This window comes from Salmo trutta, chromosome 28, assembly GCF_901001165.1.
Source record: "Salmo trutta chromosome 28, fSalTru1.1, whole genome shotgun sequence".
NCBI lineage: Eukaryota > Metazoa > Chordata > Actinopteri > Salmoniformes > Salmonidae > Salmo > Salmo trutta.
The window spans coordinates 7,940,625-7,961,522 of record NC_042984.1 but is presented as its reverse complement, the minus strand read 5'-3'; the positions used below and the strand labels follow the sequence as shown (position 1 = coordinate 7,961,522).

At 43.9% G+C, this 20,898-nt stretch overlaps 1 protein-coding gene across 1 annotated transcript; it reads left to right on the top strand.

The window, feature by feature from the left end:
- Positions 1–16,560: 16,560 nt before the first annotated feature.
- pex10 (peroxisomal biogenesis factor 10) lies at positions 16,561–20,599 on the top strand. Its single transcript, XM_029718450.1, has 6 exons — positions 16,561–16,932; positions 17,524–17,604; positions 17,743–18,155; positions 18,401–18,573; positions 19,097–19,235; positions 19,571–20,599. Exons 1-6 carry the CDS (start codon positions 16,821–16,823, stop codon positions 19,634–19,636), a joined length of 984 nt encoding a protein of 327 aa, XP_029574310.1. The 5' UTR covers positions 16,561–16,820; the 3' UTR covers positions 19,637–20,599.
- Positions 20,600–20,898: the final 299 nt, after the last annotated feature.

Sequence of the window (20,898 nt, the reverse complement as noted above, 5' to 3'; positions counted from 1 at the left end):
GTGTCCCCCAGGGCTCTGTTCTAGGCCCTCTCCTATTCTCGCTATACACCAAGTCACTTGGCTCTGTCATATCCTCACATGGTCTCTCCTATCATTGCTATGCAGACGACACACAATTAATCTTCTCCTTTCCCCCTTCTGATAACCAGGCGGCGAATCGCATCTCTGCATGTCTGGCAGACATATCAGTGTGGATGACGGATCACCACCTCAAGCAAGACGGAGCTGCTCTTCCTCCCGGGGAAGGACTGCCCGTTCCATGATCTCGCCATCACGGTTGACAACTCCCTTGTGTCCTCCTCCCAGAGTGCTAAGAACCTTGGCGTGATCCTGGACAACACCCTGTCGTTCTCCACTAACATCAAGGCGGTGACCCGATCCTGTAGGTTCATGCTCTACAACATTCGCAGAGTACGACCCTGCCTCACACAGGAAGCGACGCAGGTCCTAATCCAGGCACTTGTCATCTCCCGTCTGGATTACTGCAACTCGCTGTTGGCTGGGCTCCCTGCCTGTGCCATTAAACCCCTACAACTCATCCAGAACGCCGCAGCCCATCTGGTGTTCAACCTTCCCAAGTTCTCTCATGTCACCCCGCTCCTACGCTCTCTCCACTGGCTTCCAGTTGAAGCTCGCATCCGCTACAAGACCATGGTGCTTGCCTACGGAGCTGTGAAGGGAACGGCACTTCCATACCTTCAGGCTCTGATCAGGCCCTACACCCAAACAAGGGCACTGCGTTCATCCACCTCTGGCCTGCTGGCCCCCCTACCTCTGAGGAAGCACGGTTCCCGCTCAGCCCAGTCCAAACTGTTCGCTGCTCTGGCACCCCAATGGTGGAACAAGCTCCCTCACGACGCCAGGACAGCGGAGTCAATCACCACCTTCCGGAGACACCTGAAACCCCACCTCTTTAAGGAATACCTGGGATAGGATAAAGTAATCCTTCTAACCCCCCCCCCCTTAAAAGATTTAGATGCACTATTGTAAAGTGGTTGTTCCACTGGATATCATAAGGTGAATGCACCAATTTGTAAGTCGCTCTGGATAAGAGCGTCTGCTAAATGACTTAAATGTAAAAAATGTAATACTGTATTTTATACCATCTACTGCAACCTTGCCTATGCCGCTCGTCCATCACTCATCCATATACTTACATGTACATATTCTCATTCACCCTTTTAGATTTGTGTGTATTAGGTAGTTGTTGGGGAATTGTTAGATATTACTGCACTGTCGGAACTAGAAGCACAAGCATTTCGCTACACTCGCATTAACATCTGCTAACCATGTGTATGTGACCAATAAAATTTGATTTGATTTGAATAGACAACAGATCAACAAGTCCATGTCAGCTAACGTTTTTTTAGCTACGTTTTTTAGTCCATAGATTTTGTTGCAATGTTTGAGTATCTCAAATATCACATGAATACACATTAGACATGGTAAAATGTATAGAATTGCAAGAAAATGAGCTTTAAATCTGAAACCTCTCTCCACCAACCAGAGGGATGTGAACAGTTTATCATGAACAGTGCTTGTGCCCATAGAAATAGACATGGGGGTGGGATGTTCCCCAATGCTGGAAGGGGCGTCTGAGTGAAACAGTTTGGGAACCCCGGATTTAGCATACACTCTCATCCAGAGTGACTTCCAGTTAATGCATTCATCTTAAGATAGCTAGGTGAGACAACCACATAAAACAGTACAGTGCATTCGGAAAGTTTTCAGACCCCTTGACTTTTTCCACATTTTGTTACGTTACAGCCTTATTCTATATCGGATTAAATTGTTTTTTTTCCTCATCAATTTGGGCTCCCGAGTGGCACGGCGATCTAAGGTACTGCATCTCAGTGCAAGAGGTGTCACTACAAACACCCTGGTTCGAATCCATTCTGTTTCACAACCAGACGTGATTGGCCCAGCGTCGTCCGCGTTTGGCCGGGGTAGGCCATCATTGTAAATAAGAATTTGTTCTTAACTGACTTGCCTAGTTAAATAAAGGTGACAAAAAAATATATATAATCAATCTACTGTACACACAATACCCCATAATGACTGCCTTTTTTACCTTTTTGCAGATGTATATAAAAAAAGAAAACTGAAATATCACATTTACATCGTTATTCAGTCTATTTACTCTGTACTTTGTTGAAGCAACTTTGGCAGCGATTACAGCCTCAAGTCTTCTTGGGTATAACGCTAAAAGCTTGGCACACCTGTATTTGGGGAGTTTCTCCCATTCTTCACTGCAGATCCTCTCAAGCTCTGTCTGGTTGGATGGGGAGCATTGCTGCACAGCTATTTTCAGGTGTTCACAGCTCTCCAGAGATGTTTGATCGGGTTTAAGTCCAGGCTCTGGCTGGACCACTCAAGGTCATTCAGAGACTTGTCCCAAAGCCACTCCTGCATTGGTCATGGCTGTGTGCTTAGGGTTGATGTCCTGTTGGAAGGTGAACCTTCGTCCCAGTCTGAGGTCCTGAGCACCTTGGAGCAGGTTTTCATCAAGAATCTCTCTGTACTTTGCTCCGTTCATCTTTCCCTCGATCCTGACTAGTCTCTTAGTTCCCACAGAAAAACATCCCCACAGCATGATGCTGCCACCACCATGCTTTACCATAGAGATGATGCCAGGTTTCCTCACGACGTGACGCTTGGCATTCAGGCAAAAGAGTTCAATTTTAGTTTCATCAGACCAGAGAATCTTGTTTCTCATGGTGTGAGAGTCTTTCGGTGCCTTTTGGCAAACTCCAAGCGGGCTGTCCTGTGCCTTTTACTGAGGAGTGGCTTCCGTCTGGCCACCCTACCATCAAGGCCTGATTGGTGGAGTCCTGCAGAGATGGTTGTCCTTCTGGAAGATTCTCCCATCTCCACAGAGGAACTCTAGAGCTCTGTCAGAGTGACCATCGGGTTCTTGGTCACCTCCCTGACCAAGCCCCTTCTCCCTTAATTGCTCAGTTTAGCTGGGCAGCCAGCTGTAGGAAGAGTCTTGGTGGTTCCAAACTTCTTCCATTTAAGAATGATGGAGGCCACTGTGTTCTTGGGGACCTTCAATGCTGCAGAAATGTTTTGGTACCCTTCCCCAGATCTTTGCCTCGACACAATCCTGTCTCGGAGCTCTACGGACAATTCCTTCGACCTCATGGCTTGGTTTTTGCACTGTCAACTGTGGGACCTTCTATAGACAGGTGTGTACCTTTCCAAATCATATCCACTCAATTTACCACAGGTGGACTCCAATGAAGTTGTAGAAACATCTTAAGGATGATCAATGGAAACAGGATGCACCTGAGCTCAATTTTGAGTCTCATAGCAAAGGGTCTGAATAATTATATAAATAAGCTATTTCAGTTTATTTGTAATAAATTTGCTAAAAGGTTTAAAAACCTGTTTTATGGGTTATTGTGTGTAGATTGATGAGGAAAAAAATGTTATTTAATCAATTTTAGAACAAGGCTGTAACGTAACAAAATGTGGAAAAAGTCAAGGGATTTGAATACTTTCTGAATGCACTGTAAGTAAATTGTTCCATAATTGCAGATATGAACAAAGTCAGTTCTGAAAAGACAGTAAGAAAAGACACGTACGTGCAAGTCTAGCTCAACATTAAGTATTACACTCATGGAGCCACTGTGAATATCAGTTTAGACTGCTCATGGAGCCACTGTGAATATCAGTTTAGACTGCTCATGGAGCCACTGTGAATATCAGTTTAGACTGCTCGTGGAGCCACTGTGAATATCAGTCTAGACTGCTCATGGAGCCACTGTGAATATCAGTTTAGACTGCTCATGGAGCCACTGTGAATATCAGTTTAGAATGCTCATGGAGCCACTGTGAATATCAGTTTAGAATGCTCATGGAGCCACTGTGAATATCAGTTTTAGACTGCTCATGGAGCCACTGTGAATATCAGTTTTAGACTGCTCATGGAGCCACTGTGAATATCAGTTTAGACTGCTCATGGAGCCACTGTGAATATCAGTTTAGACTGCTCACGGAGCCACTGTGAATATCAGTTTAGACTGCTCATGGAGCCACTGTGAATATCAGTTTAGACTGCTCACGGAGCCACTGTGAATATCACTTTAGACTGCTCATGGAGCCACTGTGAATATCAGTTTAGACTGCTCATGGAGCCACTGTGAATATCAGTTTTAGACTGCTCATGGAGCCACTGTGAATATCAGTTTAGACTGCTCATGGAGCCACTGTGAATATCAGTTTAGACTGCTCACGGAGCCACTGTGAATATCACTTTAGACTGCTCACGGAGCCACTGTGAATATCACTTTAGACTGCTCATGGAGCCACTGTGAATATCAGTTTAGACTGCTCATGGAGCCACTGTGAATATCAGTTTTAGACTGCTCATGGAGCCACTGTGAATATCAGTTTTAGACTGCTCATGGAGCCACTGTGAATATCAGTTTAGACTGCTCATGGAGCCACTGTGAATATCAGTTTTAGACTGCTCATGGAGCCACTGTGAATATCACTTTAGACTGCTCACGGAGCCACTGTGAATATCACTTTAGACTGCTCATGGAGCCACTGTGAATATCACTTTAGACTGCTCACGGAGCCACTGTGAATATCAGTTTAGACTGCTCATGGAGCCACTGTGAATATCAGTTTAGACTGCTCATGGAGCCACTGTGAATATCAGTTTTAGACTGCTCATGGAGCCACTGTGAATATCAGTTTAGACTGCTCATGGAGCCACTGTGAATATCAGTTTAGACTGCTCATGGAGCCACTGTGAATATCAGTTTTAGACTGCTCATGGAGCCACTGTGAATATCAGTTTAGACTGCTCATGGAGCCACTGTGAATATCAGTTTTAGACTGCTCATGGAGCCACTGTGAATATAAGTTTAGACTGCTCATGGAGCCACTGTGAATATCAGTTTAGACTGCTCATGGAGCCACTGTGAATATCAGTTTTAGACTGCTCATGGAGACACTGTGAATATCAGTTTTAGACTGCTCATGGAGCCACTGTGAATATTAGTTTAGACTGCTCATGGAGCCACTGAGCTCCTTTTAGAATATACCCCCTTCGAAAATGAGCTTGTAAACTCAAATCATACGCCATGCTGCAAATCAAATTTAGTGTTGTGGCATAATCTTTCAAGTTATTCATGACACATCATGTGATTTGGCCAAACAGAAGACCTACACATGGAATCAAATTCAATTAAAGCTAACTGCTAAATACGTCATAGGTTATTTTGATACATATCTGGATGCTTGTCATTGAACGGATAGATAGATAACATTAATAGACAGACAGACACAGTCCGACAGATTGAGAGAGAGGAAGAAAGAGTGCAAAAGACTATGTCCTAACAGGCTGCAAGGAATCAATCTCGATTTCCTCGTAAATTCAGATGTAATGAAACCGAGGATAAAAAAAAAATTCATTTCATCCTAGTAAAACAAGTAAAAAATACCTTTCATCTTCAATAAAGCAGTCACTGTTTTGGTGGGGGGAGGGGGGACGCCAGTCTCTATCTCTAGTCTGAGAGGAGATCTGTGTTATCTTCAAGCGGGCACCAGTTTGAGACACCTACACTATTAGAAAAACAGGTGTTCTGCAGAACCATACAGGGTTCTTCGGTTTGTTCCCATAGGGAAAGCCTTTTTGGTGTAGGGTTCTTCAAAGAATCCCCTGTATAAGTTTCTCCCTAGAACCATCTATGAAGGGTTCTACCAATAAACATTTTATCATCTAAAAGGTTCTCCCTAGAACCATCTATGAAGGGTTCTACCAATAAACATTTTATCATCTAAAAGGTTCTCCCTAGAACCATCTATGAATGGTTCCACCAGCATTTAAAATTCAATTATTTATGACATTACATACGCTGAGTATACCAAACATTAGGAACACCTCATATTGAGTAACGCACCCCGTTTTGGGCACTCATTGTAGATCCTAAGGCCTTTCTTTGAGGACCTAGTTATATCCTAACACAGTGGTGTTAGGAAACTCCTGGTTTACAGGCCACATCAGGCCTGCAAGTCACATTATGCTGGCTTGTAAAGTGATGTGTAATTCCGATTGGAATCGAGCCAGAATTAGGATATCCAACAAGTGGAATTGTTAATCACACGTAACCTGCATTCAGAATGACTGCCAGGGTAGTGAAGATTGAATACTGAGACTACCTCAATCATCTAAACTGGAACAACCATCTCAGTAATGGGTGCAATAAATCCTATTACTAACAGATTGAATTTGTTTAGAAAACTGTATGTTATTTATCTTTGTGTAGTATAAAAATCGATCAACCAATCAATGTCTTTGATGACTGTTGCTGGGTGTTATTGACCACCATCAGCACCGGCCTGTACCCTAAATGCCCTAAGCCCCTTACACTAAGTCTGAATTTGTTAGGTGACCTAAACTGGGACATGCTTAAACCACCTGACCAAGTCCTAAACCAATGGGACTCCCTAAATCTTTCTCAGATTATTACCAATCCCACAAAGTATGACTCCAAACACCCAGAAAAGGCTACTCTCCTTGATGTTATCCTCACAAATAATCCTGATAGGTATCAGTCTGGTGTTGTCTGTAATGACCTTTGTGATCACTGTTTTACAGCTTGTGTTCATAATGGCTGCTCAGTGACAAGACCTGTTCTGAATTGTTACAGCCATCCCTCCCTCTCCAACCTAGTTTGGGTTTCTGTTACAGCCATCCCCCTAACCTGGATTGGGTTTCTGTTACAGCCATCCCTCTAACCTGGTTTAGGTTTCTGTTACAGCCATCCCTCTAACCTGGATTGGGTTTCTGTTACAGCCATCCCCCTAACCTGGATTGGTTTTCTGTTACAGCCATCCCTCTAACCTGGATTGGGTTTCTGTTACAGCCATCCCTCTAACCTGGTTTGGTTTTCTGTTACAGCCATCCCCCTAACCTGGATTGGTTTTCTGTTACAGCCATCCCTCTAACCTGGTTTGGGTTTCTGTTACAGCCATCCCTCTAACCTGGTTTAGGTTTCTGTTACAGCCATCCCTCTAACCTGGTTTGGGTTTCTGTTACAGCCATCCCTCTAACCTGGATTGGGTTTCTGTTACAGCCATCCCTCTAACCTGGTTTGGGTTTCTGTTACAGCCATCCCTCTAACCTGGTTTGGGTTTCTGTTACAGCCATCCCTCTAACCTGGATTGGTTTTCTGTTACAGCCATCCCTCTAACCTGGTTTGGGTTTCTGTTACAGCCATCCCTCTAACCTGGTTTGGGTTTCTGTTACAGCCATCCCTCTAACCTGGTTTGGGTTTCTGTTACAGCCATCCCTCTAACCTGGTTTGGGTTTCAATGACATTTGAGGCTGTATTATATCTACATATCAGATTGTAGGCCTCAAATCTTAAAATCCCCTGAGCTGATACGAGCTGAAGTAACTTAACGCACAAATACACAACAGCCGTTCCAACAGCCCGTTCCAACAGCCGTTCCAACAGCCCGTTCCAACAGCCCGTTCCAACAGCCCGTTCCAACAGCTGTTCCAACAGCCCGTTCCAACAGCCCGTTCCAACAGCCCGTTCCAACAGCCCGTTCCAACAGCCCGTTCCAACAGCCCGTTCCAACAGCCCGTTCCAACAGCCGTTCCAACAGCCCGTTCCAACAGCCGTTCCAACAGCCCGTTCCAACAGCCCGTTCCAACAGCCGTTCCAACAGCCCGTTCCAACAGCCCGTTCCAACAACCCGTTCCAACAGCCGTTCCAACAGCCCGTTCCAACAGCCGTTCCAACAGCCCGTTCCAACAGCCGTTCCAACAGCCCGTTCCAACAGCCGTTCCAACAGCCCGTTCCAACAGCTGTTCCAACAGCCCGTTCCAACAGCCCGTTCCAACAGCCCGTTCCAACAGCCCGTTCCAACAGCCCGTTCCAACAGCCCGTTCCAACAGCCGTTCCAACAGCCGTTCCAACAGCCCATTCCAACAGCCCATTCCAACAGCCGTTCCAACAGCCCGTTCCAACAGCCCGTTCCAACAGCCGTTCCAACAGCCCGTTCCAACAGCCCGTTCCAACAGCCGTTCCAACAGCCGTTCCAACAGCCCGTTCCAACAGCCCGTTCCTTCTCGACTCTGCTAGCTACCTTTGCCGTTTACCTACCTTTTTAACGTTACTAGCTTCCGCGCCACATTCCTCAAACTAATCCAACCATTGAGACCATGGGTTCACTGGTTTACAGTGAATACTGTTACTCCTCTACCAGAAAGTCCTTCCTTAAGCGGCTCAGTACTGCGCTGTCTGTCAAGACAGACTGTTGAATTACTACTGCTTCCAGGTGTAGTGAACAATGTGTAGTGACGGTGGGGGGTTAGACTCAGGGGTTGGCTGGCTGGTGAGCTGAGACGTGTTCAGGCCCGGGCACGTTTGCTTGCACTCACACACACTGGCGTGAGCACCCCACACACACGCATGCGAGCAGCGCACACACACAATTACCTGAGTCCAGGTGTCTGTGGCACAAATGTCTGTGTGTGTGTTGGTGTGTGTGTGTGTGTGTGTGTCTGTGTGTGTGTGTGTGTTGCACACGTGGGCGTGTGTTTTGTGTGCGTTGGGAAGGGGAAAATACATCTCACCCCACCCACGAAGGGGCTCTTGCCAGGAGTATGACAAAACTTTCTATGGGAGAGGTCTCTCTCTCTCTCTCTCAATACACACACATTCTCATAGTCTCGCTGTCTCACACACAGACCAAAGATTTGACCAGAGATGACCTTTTCTATGCAACAGTACATCTGGCAAAATAACTGTTTTTGCAGACATTAACGTTTCAGTCTGTGGCCTCCATTCATTTAACTGAAATAGGAGGATGTGCAGTAGGAGCTAGTATACAAAAGGCAAGTTGGATGCTATGTAACCGATGTGAAATGGCTAGCTAGTTAGCGGTGTGCGCGCTAATAGCATTTCAATCGGAAATGTCACTCGCTCTGAGACCTTGAAGTAGTTGTTCCCCTTGCTCTGCAAGGGCCGCGGCTTTTGTGGAGCGATGGGTAACGATGCTTCGAGGGTGGCTGTTGTCTATGTGTGCAGAGGGTCCCTGGTTCAAGGCAAGGAGAGGGACGGAAGCGATACTGTTACGCTACATGACGTTACATGACGCTGCATGACGTTACATGACGTTGCACTGGCTGTCTCCTTGGCTCTCTCTGGCACAATATATGTTGGTTACAACTAATCTGATACACGACAACAGGATACTTCCTTTTGTGGTCTGTGTTGTGTCTTGTTGTGACTATGTGGTTCCACTGAGAGACAGAGAGAGGTAAACCAAGGGAAGCTGTCTTACAGGTATAACCATCTGTTATTTGTGTGTGTGTGTGTGTGTGTGTGTGTGTGTGTGTGTGTGTGTGTGTGTTCTCCAATACACGGCTGTTACACGCTGGTGGTCAAAGGCTGCTAACACAATGGCCCTTTCTTTCACTTTTCCCAACTAGTAAAACTGTTTCTCTTACAGATTCTGAACAATACAGGCTGATACTGAACACTCCAGGCTGATACTGAACAATACAGGCTGATACTGAACAATACAGGCTGATAGTGAACAATACAGGCTGATAGTGAACAATACAGGCTGATAGTTTACACTCCAGGCTGATACTGAACACTCCAGGCAGATAGTGAACACTCCAGGCAGATAGTGAACACTCCAGGCTGATACTGAACAATACAGGCTGATACTGAACAATACAGGCTGATAGTGAACACTACAGGCTGATACTGAACACTACAGGCTGATACTGAACACTACAGGCTGATAGTGAACACTACAGGCTGATACTGAACACTACAGGCTGATACTGAACACTACAGGCTGATAGTGAACACTACAGGCAGATACTGAACACTACAGGCAGATACTGAACACTACAGGCTGATACTGAACACTACAGGCTGATACTGAACACTACAGGCAGATACTGAACACTACAGGCTGATAGTATACACTACAGGCTGATAGTGAACACTACAGGCTGATAGTGAACACTACAGGCTGATAGTGAACACTACAGGCAGATACTGAACACTACAGGCTGATAGTGAACACTACAGGCTGATAGTGAACACTACAGGCTGATAGTGAACACTACAGGCTGATAGTGAACACTACAGGCTGATAGTGAACACTACAGGCTGATAGTGAACACTACAGGCAGATAGTGAACACTACATGCAGATACTGAACAATACAGGTTGATACTGAACACTACAGGCAGATACTGAACACTACAGGCTGATACTGAACACTACAGGCTGATACTGAACAATACGGGCTGATACTGAACACTACGGGCTGATAGTGAACACTACAGGCTGATACTGAACAATACAGGCTGATACTGAACACTACAGGCTGATAGTGAACACTACAGGCGGATCCAGAGAGAAAATTCACAATATGAGTTTCTTCAGAGTCCAAGTTAAGACTCAGGCTCACATGGTCTATTTAGACATGGCTTAAGGCTTCTGTGTCTCCAAATTGTGTACATGATGTTTTGTTATCTGATATTATTGTTAGATATTGTTATATGTTAGCGTTATTATTCACATCACTACATTTAGAATGAACAACCAAAAGTTACAGTAACACAGGCCGCTAAATGTTCCTCCAGAGACACGGAGTTGTTAGCATTTAACATTTTAACATTTAAGTCATTTAGCAGACGCTCTTATCCAGAGCGACTTACAAATTGGTGCATTCACCTATAATATCCAGTAGAACAACCACTTTACAATAGTGCATCTAAATCTTTTAAAGGGGGGGGGGGTTAGAAGGATTACTTTATCCTATCCCAGGTATTCCTTAAAGAGGTGGGGTTTCAGGTGTCTCCGGAAGGTGGTGATTATACAGGTTGGTGTTATACATTATACCAGTAAATCTATCACTTTTTTTGCATTGTGTTGTGACCGCGCCAAAAAGCCTTTCTTTCAAATGTTCCTAATGCCAAATTCACAAAGTTAAATTAAATCCAGAATCCTTAGTTGCTAAATACATATTGGGACTTATAAATTAACGATATACTGTACACCCATAAATACAACTTATAAATGACTCATGAGCTATGTTCAACTGTCGTCCCCCCCATCAAGAACCCAAAATATAAGCTGTTTTAAATGTAAACAAACACTGTATAGCCTCAAAACATGGTTAAGATTATACATATGACATCATGGATGGTCAGTTCTTGCATCCATAGCTCTGTCTATGAATTTGAGAGTGTTTCCATTTCTCCAGCCCCAAACAGGGGATGTCTCTTTGTTATTGTTCAAATAAAGGATTCTAGCTTTAACTGTGACCAAAGAGCCATTGGCTGCCACCTAACACCCATTAGTTGGGAATCACTGTCTTTAAACTGAAAGGGACAAATCCTAAATTCCACTCAAGTAAAATGTTCACTTAGTCTCCCACAAGACATCAATGCATGACTAAGTGAACCTTTGACTTAAGTGGAAGGTAGGATTCGCCCCTTAATGACGACCAATTGCACAGAACCCAGCCTCTTCTCATCAGCCTCACGGCGAACATGAAGCAGTCCGGTAGTAGTACTGCGTCAGTACAATGTTTCCTGGCACACAGAACACCCACCTTTGGAGATGACAGCGCTGGAACGGGTGTTTCCTCACTAAATACACAGGTTTACTCAGATTTTTTGGTTTTCTAGCACATCCCCTTGTAGCCTGCGGCGTCGCCAGGCTAACTCTGACTGCCTCTGTACAGCACAGAAGAGCAACACACAGGACTCAGTGCTACAAGTTGACACTGGTTACTGTATAAACAACATCAACAACGAGGGTCTGTTCACAGGAGAAACCAGACCCCTGAACATGGATTGGAGTATTCCTGTTCAGTTGTACGCCCCACCTCTCTGCAGAGGTTTAAATAGTTGTTTTTCCTTCTCATCTCCCAGGTGTTGAGTGTTGAATTTCAGCGCCAGCCAGAAAATCCCCTCTAAAAACCTCAAAAGAGGTGAAAACCTACACCGCATTGAACAAAGGCAGCAAAAAAAAAAAACTACACAAAGAATTTCTAACCTGCTCTTCCAATCAAATAGAGCTGTTGTTAAAGGCTGTTACGGTTATGATACTGTACAGTCCCAATAGTTGACTTGCATTGGGCTTGTTTGGATAGTACCTGGCTTTACAAACCACTACAGAGTCAAAAGCACACAACACACACCTGAATACATGGAAGATTATCTCACCAATAAGAAAACAATCCCTGCTGGATAGTAAAAGGCACAGTACAGTCAAAAACATGATTTCCTGTGTTTTATATATATTTCCACACTATGATGTTGGAACAATTCTGTGAAAATTATAATAATGACCGTATAATGGAAGAGCTGTTTGAAAAGACCACCTGAAATTTCAGCCTGTTTAGATGGGATGGAGTTTTGGCCTGTCTGGCGACATCCCCAGGCGGTATAAGTTAATAGACCAAAAACAAAGAGCGTTTCAAAGCTCTCTGCTAAAAACAGATCGTTTTCAGGTGACATATCCCTCCCATTAGGCTCATTCAATTAGACCCACCACTCAGACCACTCCCAGATGGTCCTAGCTAAAATATTGCTTAAGAAATTGCTTTTTGCTAAGAAGTTACAGTATTTTTGTTTATTTTTGGCCATTTTAATTAAAAACCAATCACAGTAAAGTACTTAATTGTTACCCAGAAATGATTTGATATTGAGATATAAAAACACGGCTGCGTTGGACACCTTCAGGGCCGGCAACAACATGGATTTCCCTGGTGATACTACAATAGCACATTACCTTACTGAGAGGAAAACAGTGACGCTAGGACACAGATCTAGCCTCGATGTTGGTGTGCTTTAGTGTGTAACGTTCGGCGAAATACCCCAATTGGACAGCTTCAAAAAGTCTTATCCTCACACACACCTCCGCAAAACAACTACCACACACACACACACACACACACACACACACACACTTCCGCAAAACAACTACCACACACACCTCCGTAAAACAACTACCACACACAGTCACACACACACACACACACACACACACACACACACACACACACACACACACACACACAGTAATAGAGTACACTCCTCACTCCAACAGCAGGGAGTTAGTGATGTAATTTAAAAAACATTGTCCACAGTGGGTCCAGATTTGAGGGCAAATAACCGGGTTTGGTAGGGGAGGACCGGTGAACACGATCCAAGCAAACAAAGAAAGTACTGTTGTAGAATGAGAGATTAGTTCCGATTCATTTGCATCTTTTTCTGTTTGTATCGTCATGAGCTGTGACCAAGATTTAAATCAAGATGGAAATTCAACCAATTTAACAAGGCTACTGGTAAGAACACTTCAGGCTGATAGTTGTTCACTGAGTCCTTCAATAGCGCGTGCTCTTTTGAGGTGACTACATTGCAGACAATATTCGACTACTTCATAACTTGAGAAAATGTTTTATTTCAGGGAAGGAGTAGGTTATGCTCTGATATCATGAGTAGAAAAATCAGGAGAGTAGCCTATTTATCAAAATGGATTGATACATATGTTATGCTAAGTGAAGCAGAAGAACAACACACACACACACACACACAGACTGTTAACACAGTGGTGTGTCTGAGAAGGAACTTTCCTGCGGCCTTGTTTCCAAGTCAGATTTTGTTTTCCTCTACATTTGGAGCAACAGACAAGCAACGATGGCCCTACCGTGCAGGGAGCTGTAGCTGGAAAGGTCATGCGAACTCTAAAAGGAATAATATAATATCAAAATATCATACATTGTTAGAGGAAAATATAGTAATTACAGGATAGAAAAGGTCAGTCCAGTAATATATTTCTTACATATGAAGGTATAGCATTTTTTCTGTTTATTATTGGTTAATATTCCATTGGCATCATCAAAGGGACATCAAGTGTCTTTAATGTATGTAAATGGTACATTATGTTGTAGTTTTCTGTGATTTTCATTCTATATGGAAATATATTTTACAATAATGCCATTCGAGAAACTACTACTTGTTTTTTTGTTCCTGTAGTTCACAGTACTTCTACTGTAATTATGAATGTTCCCACAGCCTTATCCTAGCCTTAACCATGCTCACACATACACACACACACACACACACACACAGAGACACACACAGAGACACGAGACACAGACACACACACAGACACACACATACAGAGAGAGACACAGACACACACACACACACACACACACACACACACACACACACACACACACACACACACACAGAGAGAGAGAGAGAGAGAGAGAGAGAGAGAGAGAGAGGAGAGAGAGAGAGAGAGAGAGACACAGACACACACTCTGTGATGTAACTTCATATAGCCTTCCTAAGGAGAGACTGTCTGTCTGGGCATGGTTATGTCACCTTATGACACTTCGAGACATTGCTCCTGTAAAAGACATCACAACCAGCCTGGCTGATTCGGAAAGCCACGCGTCTGTTTAACACTTGAAACAGAAGTAGGTCAGTAATGCGTGTCTGCAACACCCGCTGAGAGAGACTACTCAACACCTAATGGAAGCGTGCCAGACATGCCACCAGGGGTCTTTTCACAGTCCCCAAATCCAGAACAAATTCAAGAAAGCGTACATTATTATACAGAGCCATTATTGAGTGGAACTCTGTTCCATCTCATATTGCTCAAATAAACAGCAAACCGGTTTAAACAAAAAAAAAACAGATAAAGCAACACCTCTTGGCACAACACCTCTCCCCTATTTGACCTAGATAGTTTGTGTGTATGTATTGATATGTAGGCTATTTGACCTAGATAGTTTGTGTGTATGTATTGATATGTAGGCTACGTGTGCATTTAAAAAAAAAGTTGATGTATTTCTGTCCTTGAGAGCTGTTCTTATCTATTAATGTTCTGTATTATGTTTCATGTTTCATGTGGATCCCAGGAAGAGTAGCTGCTGTTTTTACAACAGTTGGGGATCCTAATAAAATACCAAATACCAAGGGTCTGTTAAGCAATTCATGACTGTATGCATCCTAACCAGATATCACCTGAGGTCATTAAGGAAACTATTGTAACAAGCTGCTGTTCTCTCTCTTCGGCAGGTGCTGCTGGCTCCAGCGCTTCCTTCCTCATTGTGTTGTTTGGGGTCTCCTGAGGATCCTGTGCTTTGCAAATAAAGATCAATGACTCACGCTGCAGTCAACAGCAAACCTCAAAGGGATCACTACAACTCTACTCACTGATATTATACTATTATATGTACTTACAAAGAGCTTTAGTTGGATACAAGCTGGAATTCTGTGTGCTTTTGATGGGCATGGAGCCATGGGCTAAGAGGCCACACTGAAGTGGGACAGGTTTTAGACTAGTCCGTTATCTGGTTGCGTGTGGTAATGTTAGTGTTCAGTAAGCAAGTCAAACTTCCAATGAATTAAGTGCAGTGAATGCCAAGCTGATAAAACCAACAGAGGAATTCTGACATGACGTACCTTTGCAGGCTACTCAGGCACCTCAGAATCCCCCGGTGGAACTTCAGTGGTTTAGTCCCATCCTGTGCTCTCAACAAGCAGTGTGCTCTCCCTGCACCATCTAGCCTCCATCTGTAAGAAGTCACAAGTATCTCACAACTTTACGGGGGAGGGGAAAACGCCAGCAGCTCCTCCTTAACTGTAAACACACAGTCCACTTCCTTGTCTGCAGCTGCCTGTAAGTAAACTATTTCCCCCTACTCATACTGTCCAAGTGTTGGTCCAGCTCTCCTTATTGAGAGACCTATCTGCCCACTGCACTGCAGGACAGAGAAGGTGTTCAGCACCTAGAAAAACACCTTCAGCTTGGTTCAGGAAACTGAATTAAAAGGGACAAAGAAACTGGTTCTGCAATTTACAAACAGGCAGGAAGAATAAGCACTATCAATCCAGTTAGGAAAAATGCCCCAGCTGTGGAAGCTTATGGAGAGACATTTCTGTCAACAAACAAAAAAGGACAAGTAAAGGATGTGTACAAATCATGAATGAATCCATGTATTCAATGGGGGAAAAAATGTCTAACAATGGTGACATTTTCAGATACCAATAAATTAGCTTGGGATTTAAGCTAATCAAATTTGCTGTTCATATTTTGATACAATATAATAAAAAAATATTCAACATACAGAAATAAAACAGCTCTATCTCTATGCATGGTGTATTCCACACCACAGCCCTACAGTGAAGCGTGGTGGCAGCAAATCATTCTCAACCCAATGAAATAAAGCATCATACATTACAGCCAATTTGAGTTGCAGACCCATCAATATAAATTCTACTAGATTTAGTGACCACACACCATACCAATATTGTTCTAAAAGATATGATTACATTTCACAAGTTCACCTGCAGTATGAAAGTCCAGAAAGACTGGTAACTGTTACACCAGTGCAGAAATGACCATAAAATAATGGGTACAGCAATGTTTTTGTGCAGTGCGCAAGGCTGTTACCATAATGGTTAAGCTAACGATGCATTACACCGGAAAGTAGACGAGAGAACTCCTACCACCGCACGGCGCTGTGGCCGCAGAAGTCTATTTTGCTGTCATTGTTTAATTCAAGTCAACTGTGTTTCCGTGTACTTAGCTAGTAGCTAACAGAGCTGTCAAGGCAGGCAATATGAACGTTTAAATAACTGTGACAAGTTCGGGAAAGTGTCTTAGCCGGACAGTTTGTGTAGAAATGGACTGACGAGTTATTTTTCAACGAACTGTCGTGCATTCAAATTCAAGTAACTTCCCGTGCCATTGCTAGGCTAGCTAGCTAGTTAGCATCGAGCTAGTTAGCATCGAGCGATGCCTCTCGTCGGTGCAAACCAACCACAAGTGATTCGTTCAAGTCAGAAGGATGAATATTATCAACAGTGTCTCAGGAACAACGCGAATGAAGCTTTCCAGACTCTTGCAGGCAAGTATGCGGGATACACAGCTATAGCCTACATGACCATTTAGAATATAGCTATGAATGCATTAGCACATTTCATAGAATGATAACATTACTGTCGGCAATAGGCGCTAAAGTAGTTATCTTCTTTACCGGGGACGTTTGTTAAACAGCCCAGACTCTCGGTCTAGAAGTTGCAGAAGTTTGCTGTACTGTTTTGGAAACCATAAGGAACGTGTCTTTTTTCCATATCAGCGAGAAGAAAACACATGTATACACCTTTATAGAGTTAGGGTTAGTCAGCCACACACCTTCTATGGAACTTTAAAAATAAATATAAATACGATTATTTCTTGCAGACGTGAAAGATATGTTTCGAAAACAGTTGGACAAAACGATGAATATTGAAGTTTCTAAACATTTAATAAAACACAGCGTCGGAATTGTTAACACAGGAGCTAAACGTGGGCGAATGTAACTGCTTAAAACCCTACATACAGAGAAGGGTTTTCAAGAGCCATGAATGCATAAGCAATATCCTGCTTTATAATAGCTATTATAATAGCTATTATTCTTACAGTAGCTAGCTAGCTGCTTTGTTCTTTACTCCTACAGGGTCCAAGAGATGGCTGCACTGGAGGAAAGAGATCCAACTGCTGTCAGACCTTGCATACTATGGTTTAACCACATTCTCAGGTAGGTAAACAAACTGCTGGAGCTCCATACTGTGTTCAAAACTGACAGGCAGGCTTTGCCATCAAAGACAGACCAGGGGCATCCATTGTTAATGCCGCCTAACCACACATCCTTGCTGTCCCTCCCTGTGTCATCCAGGGTACCAGACGTTGGGCGAGGAGTATGTCAGTATCATCCAGGTGGACCCCACCCTGCGCAGGGTACCGTCGCGCATCAGACGAGGAGCCCTGGTGCTCCTCCACAGCCTGTTTCCTTACCTGCTGGACAAGCTGCTGGTGTGCCTGGAGAATGAGCTGGAGGCGGGAGAGGAGAGCCAGGGAGGGGGAATCCAAAGAGCAACAGTGGCCAGTCCTTGGAGCCCCGGAGCCTGGATGAGAGGCTGGGTCCGGAGGGCGCTGGGGCTGCTGACGGAGCCCCAGAGGAGGGCGTGTGTGCCGGCCGTGTTGGCCCTCCAGCAGGGACTCTCCATCCTCCACCGGGTGCATGTGGCCCTGTTTTACATCAGCGGGGCCTTCTACCACCTGGGGAAGAGGACGGCCGGAGTAAGCTATGTGGGTATTTGTGTGAGAACCTATTCAGTAGTGTACCGTAGCAAAACATTTTGCAATGGAAAACAAAAACAAACATGTCTTTTTGGACAGGTTCAGGTTATCCCTCCCTGTTTCAGTCCATTTTCTTACTAGATGAACTTTGTTTTCCGTTGCAAAACGGGGTTTTTTTTACGGTGGGAATGGGCACGTCTCAGTGTTTTACGAGTGTATGCTTCTCACCATTCTTTATTTCCCTGGGTGGTTAGCTACGGGTACGTGGTGTGACGGGGGACGAAGGGGACATCCAGAGCAGCTACAGGCTCCTGGGCGTGATCTCCCTGATGCAGCTGGCCCTCACGCTAGCCTTGCAACTGAACAACCTCCGTCAGAGACAGAGAGCCCGGCAGGAGTGGAGACAACACAGGAACCTGCCCTCTAGGTACAATGCAGTAGGACACCGTTTTAATAATATAATTAACACTGACTGCCTTGGTCACACCGAGAATCTGCTACCATATCTATCCATATACCTTTCTTGGTCCTGGGGTTCCATCAAGCCTCTCATTGGGGTTGGGTGGGTGGCTGTTGGTGGGTGGGTGCCCCGGGAAGCACTGCCTTTGAACAATATAAAAATGCTCATGAACTTGAATGTACCTGACCCTCTGAATGTATGAAGTAATCTGAAATTGTAAATCCATGAAATGTGTAATAACTTGAAATTTGAAAAACCGGAATAAATGTTTAAAAAAACTATCGTGACAGGAAGTGCTTGAGGACATTCAAATGACATCAGATGGATACAATTTGATTGCGAAGCTGCAGTTCAAAATCTTCACCTCAAGTTGGACATTTCCTTGAGACGCACACATGCCCCCATGCATTCTTCTCAATGTGAATATTGAGGTAAGCGTATGAATTTCACATGTATGTATACGTTTTAAAATGTACCTGTGTGTGTCTAGGTCCCAATCTGTAGACGAGACTGACTCTCCCCGTGCCTCTCGCTGTATCCTGTGTCTAGAGGAGAGGAGACACTCGACCTCCACCCCGTGTGGTCATCTGTTCTGCTGGGAGTGCATCACAGAGTGGTGCAACACCAAGGTGAGAGGGTGACTACAGTTCCATGTCCTATTTAATTATGTGAGTGAAACGCTACGCTCTTTAAGGGGTACTATAACAGTGGCACAGTCCAGAAACGACCTCTAACCTGTAGGTCCAGAAACGACTTCTAACCTGTAGGTCTGACAGGACTGGAGAGGTATAATGTTCCGCCTAGCCAGCCTATCGGAGGGTCAGTGTTCCGCCTAGCCAGCCTATGGGAGGGTCAGTGTTCCGCCTAGCCAGCCTATGGGAGGGTCAGTGTTCCGCCTTGCCAGCCAATCAGTGAAAAGAAGCTAGATAACAGTGCATTACTATTTGTTCCTTCCTCTCCACAGACCGAGTGCCCTTTGTGTCGTGAGAAGTTCCAGCCTCCTCGACTAGTCTACCTGAGGAACTACTAGCCGAAGAGCCAGAATCTCTGACGTGGCTGTTTTTATTATATGGCTCACTTCCTAAATGACTGGATCGCCACATTGGACTGTTGAATCGTTAAAACACAGCTGTTGCTCTTTATCAGAGTTTTGCTATCCCTTGTTGAGGTCCCATCTGAATAGCATCTCACTTAGAGAATGGCTCGAGATCTTATTTTGGGGCGTTGATTCAGATATTGCCGTGTCGATATGTCCAGTATGAAAGAATGTGTGCATGAAGCATTTCCTTGTTTTTGTAGAAGAAAAAAACTTTCAGAATACAGAATATTATTGTAAAGATCTGTACAACACTGTCCTCAGGGCTACACACTGGGATAATTTCTAGGTATTGGGTATATATTTTGTTTTTTAATTTCTTTGATAATGTAGTGTTTCTACATTTTATGAGAATGCATAAAACAGTGCACTATATTGAGCAATCATACATGTTTCAATGGTTTGCATATGAATCATGTTGGATTGTATCAGTCTGTAACTGATCTAAATGTGTAATTTTAAAACAAGGATAAATCAACTATGTTAACAGTGTAATTATTTATCTCTTGATAAGGTGACTAGTATATTGTTTACATGGATCAGTAATTACATTTACATTTATCCAGAGCGACTTACAGTAGTGAATACATACATTTTTTGTGTGTGTGTGTGTGTAGTTGGCACACAACCAGGATCAATGAGTTAGCCTACCAACTTTGATAAACAACCAGAAATAAATATTGATTTTCTGGTTTATTAAGAAAGTTAAACTTACACTGTAAACCCCACTGTGCTGTCATTAAATCAAATTGTATTTTTCACATGCTTAGTTGATAACAGGTGTAGACTAACAGGGAAATGCTTACTTGTGGGTCTAATTACACAAGTAAGCATTTGACAAAGCGAAGAAAAAAAAGTATACATTTTTGCAGTTGTATTAAACAAATTCCTTATTTACATAAGTATTCAGACCCTTTGCTATGAGACTCATTGAGCTTGGGTGCATCCTGTTTCCATTGATCATCCTTGATGTTTCTACAACTTGATTGGAGTCCACCTGTGGTAAATTCAATTGATTAGACATGATTTGGGAAGGCACACACCTGTCTATATAAGGTCCCACAGTTGACACTGCATGTCAGAGCAAAAACCAAGCCATGAGGTCAAAGGAATTGTCCGTAGAGCTTCGAGACAGGATTGTGTCGAGGCACAGATCTGGGGAAGGGTACCAAAAAAATTCTGCAGCATTGAAGGTC

Bases quoted from the DNA above. Each gene is read 5' to 3' on its own strand.
- pex10 (XM_029718450.1), top strand. From the start codon at position 16,821: ATGCCTCTCGTCGGTGCAAACCAACCACAAGTGATTCGTTCAAGTCAG. The intron at 18,156-18,400 runs GTGGGTATTTGT...CTGGGTGGTTAG, and splicing joins GGACGGCCGGAGTAAGCTAT to CTACGGGTACGTGGTGTGAC. The intron at 19,236-19,570 runs GTGAGAGGGTGA...TCCTCTCCACAG, and splicing joins CAGAGTGGTGCAACACCAAG to ACCGAGTGCCCTTTGTGTCG.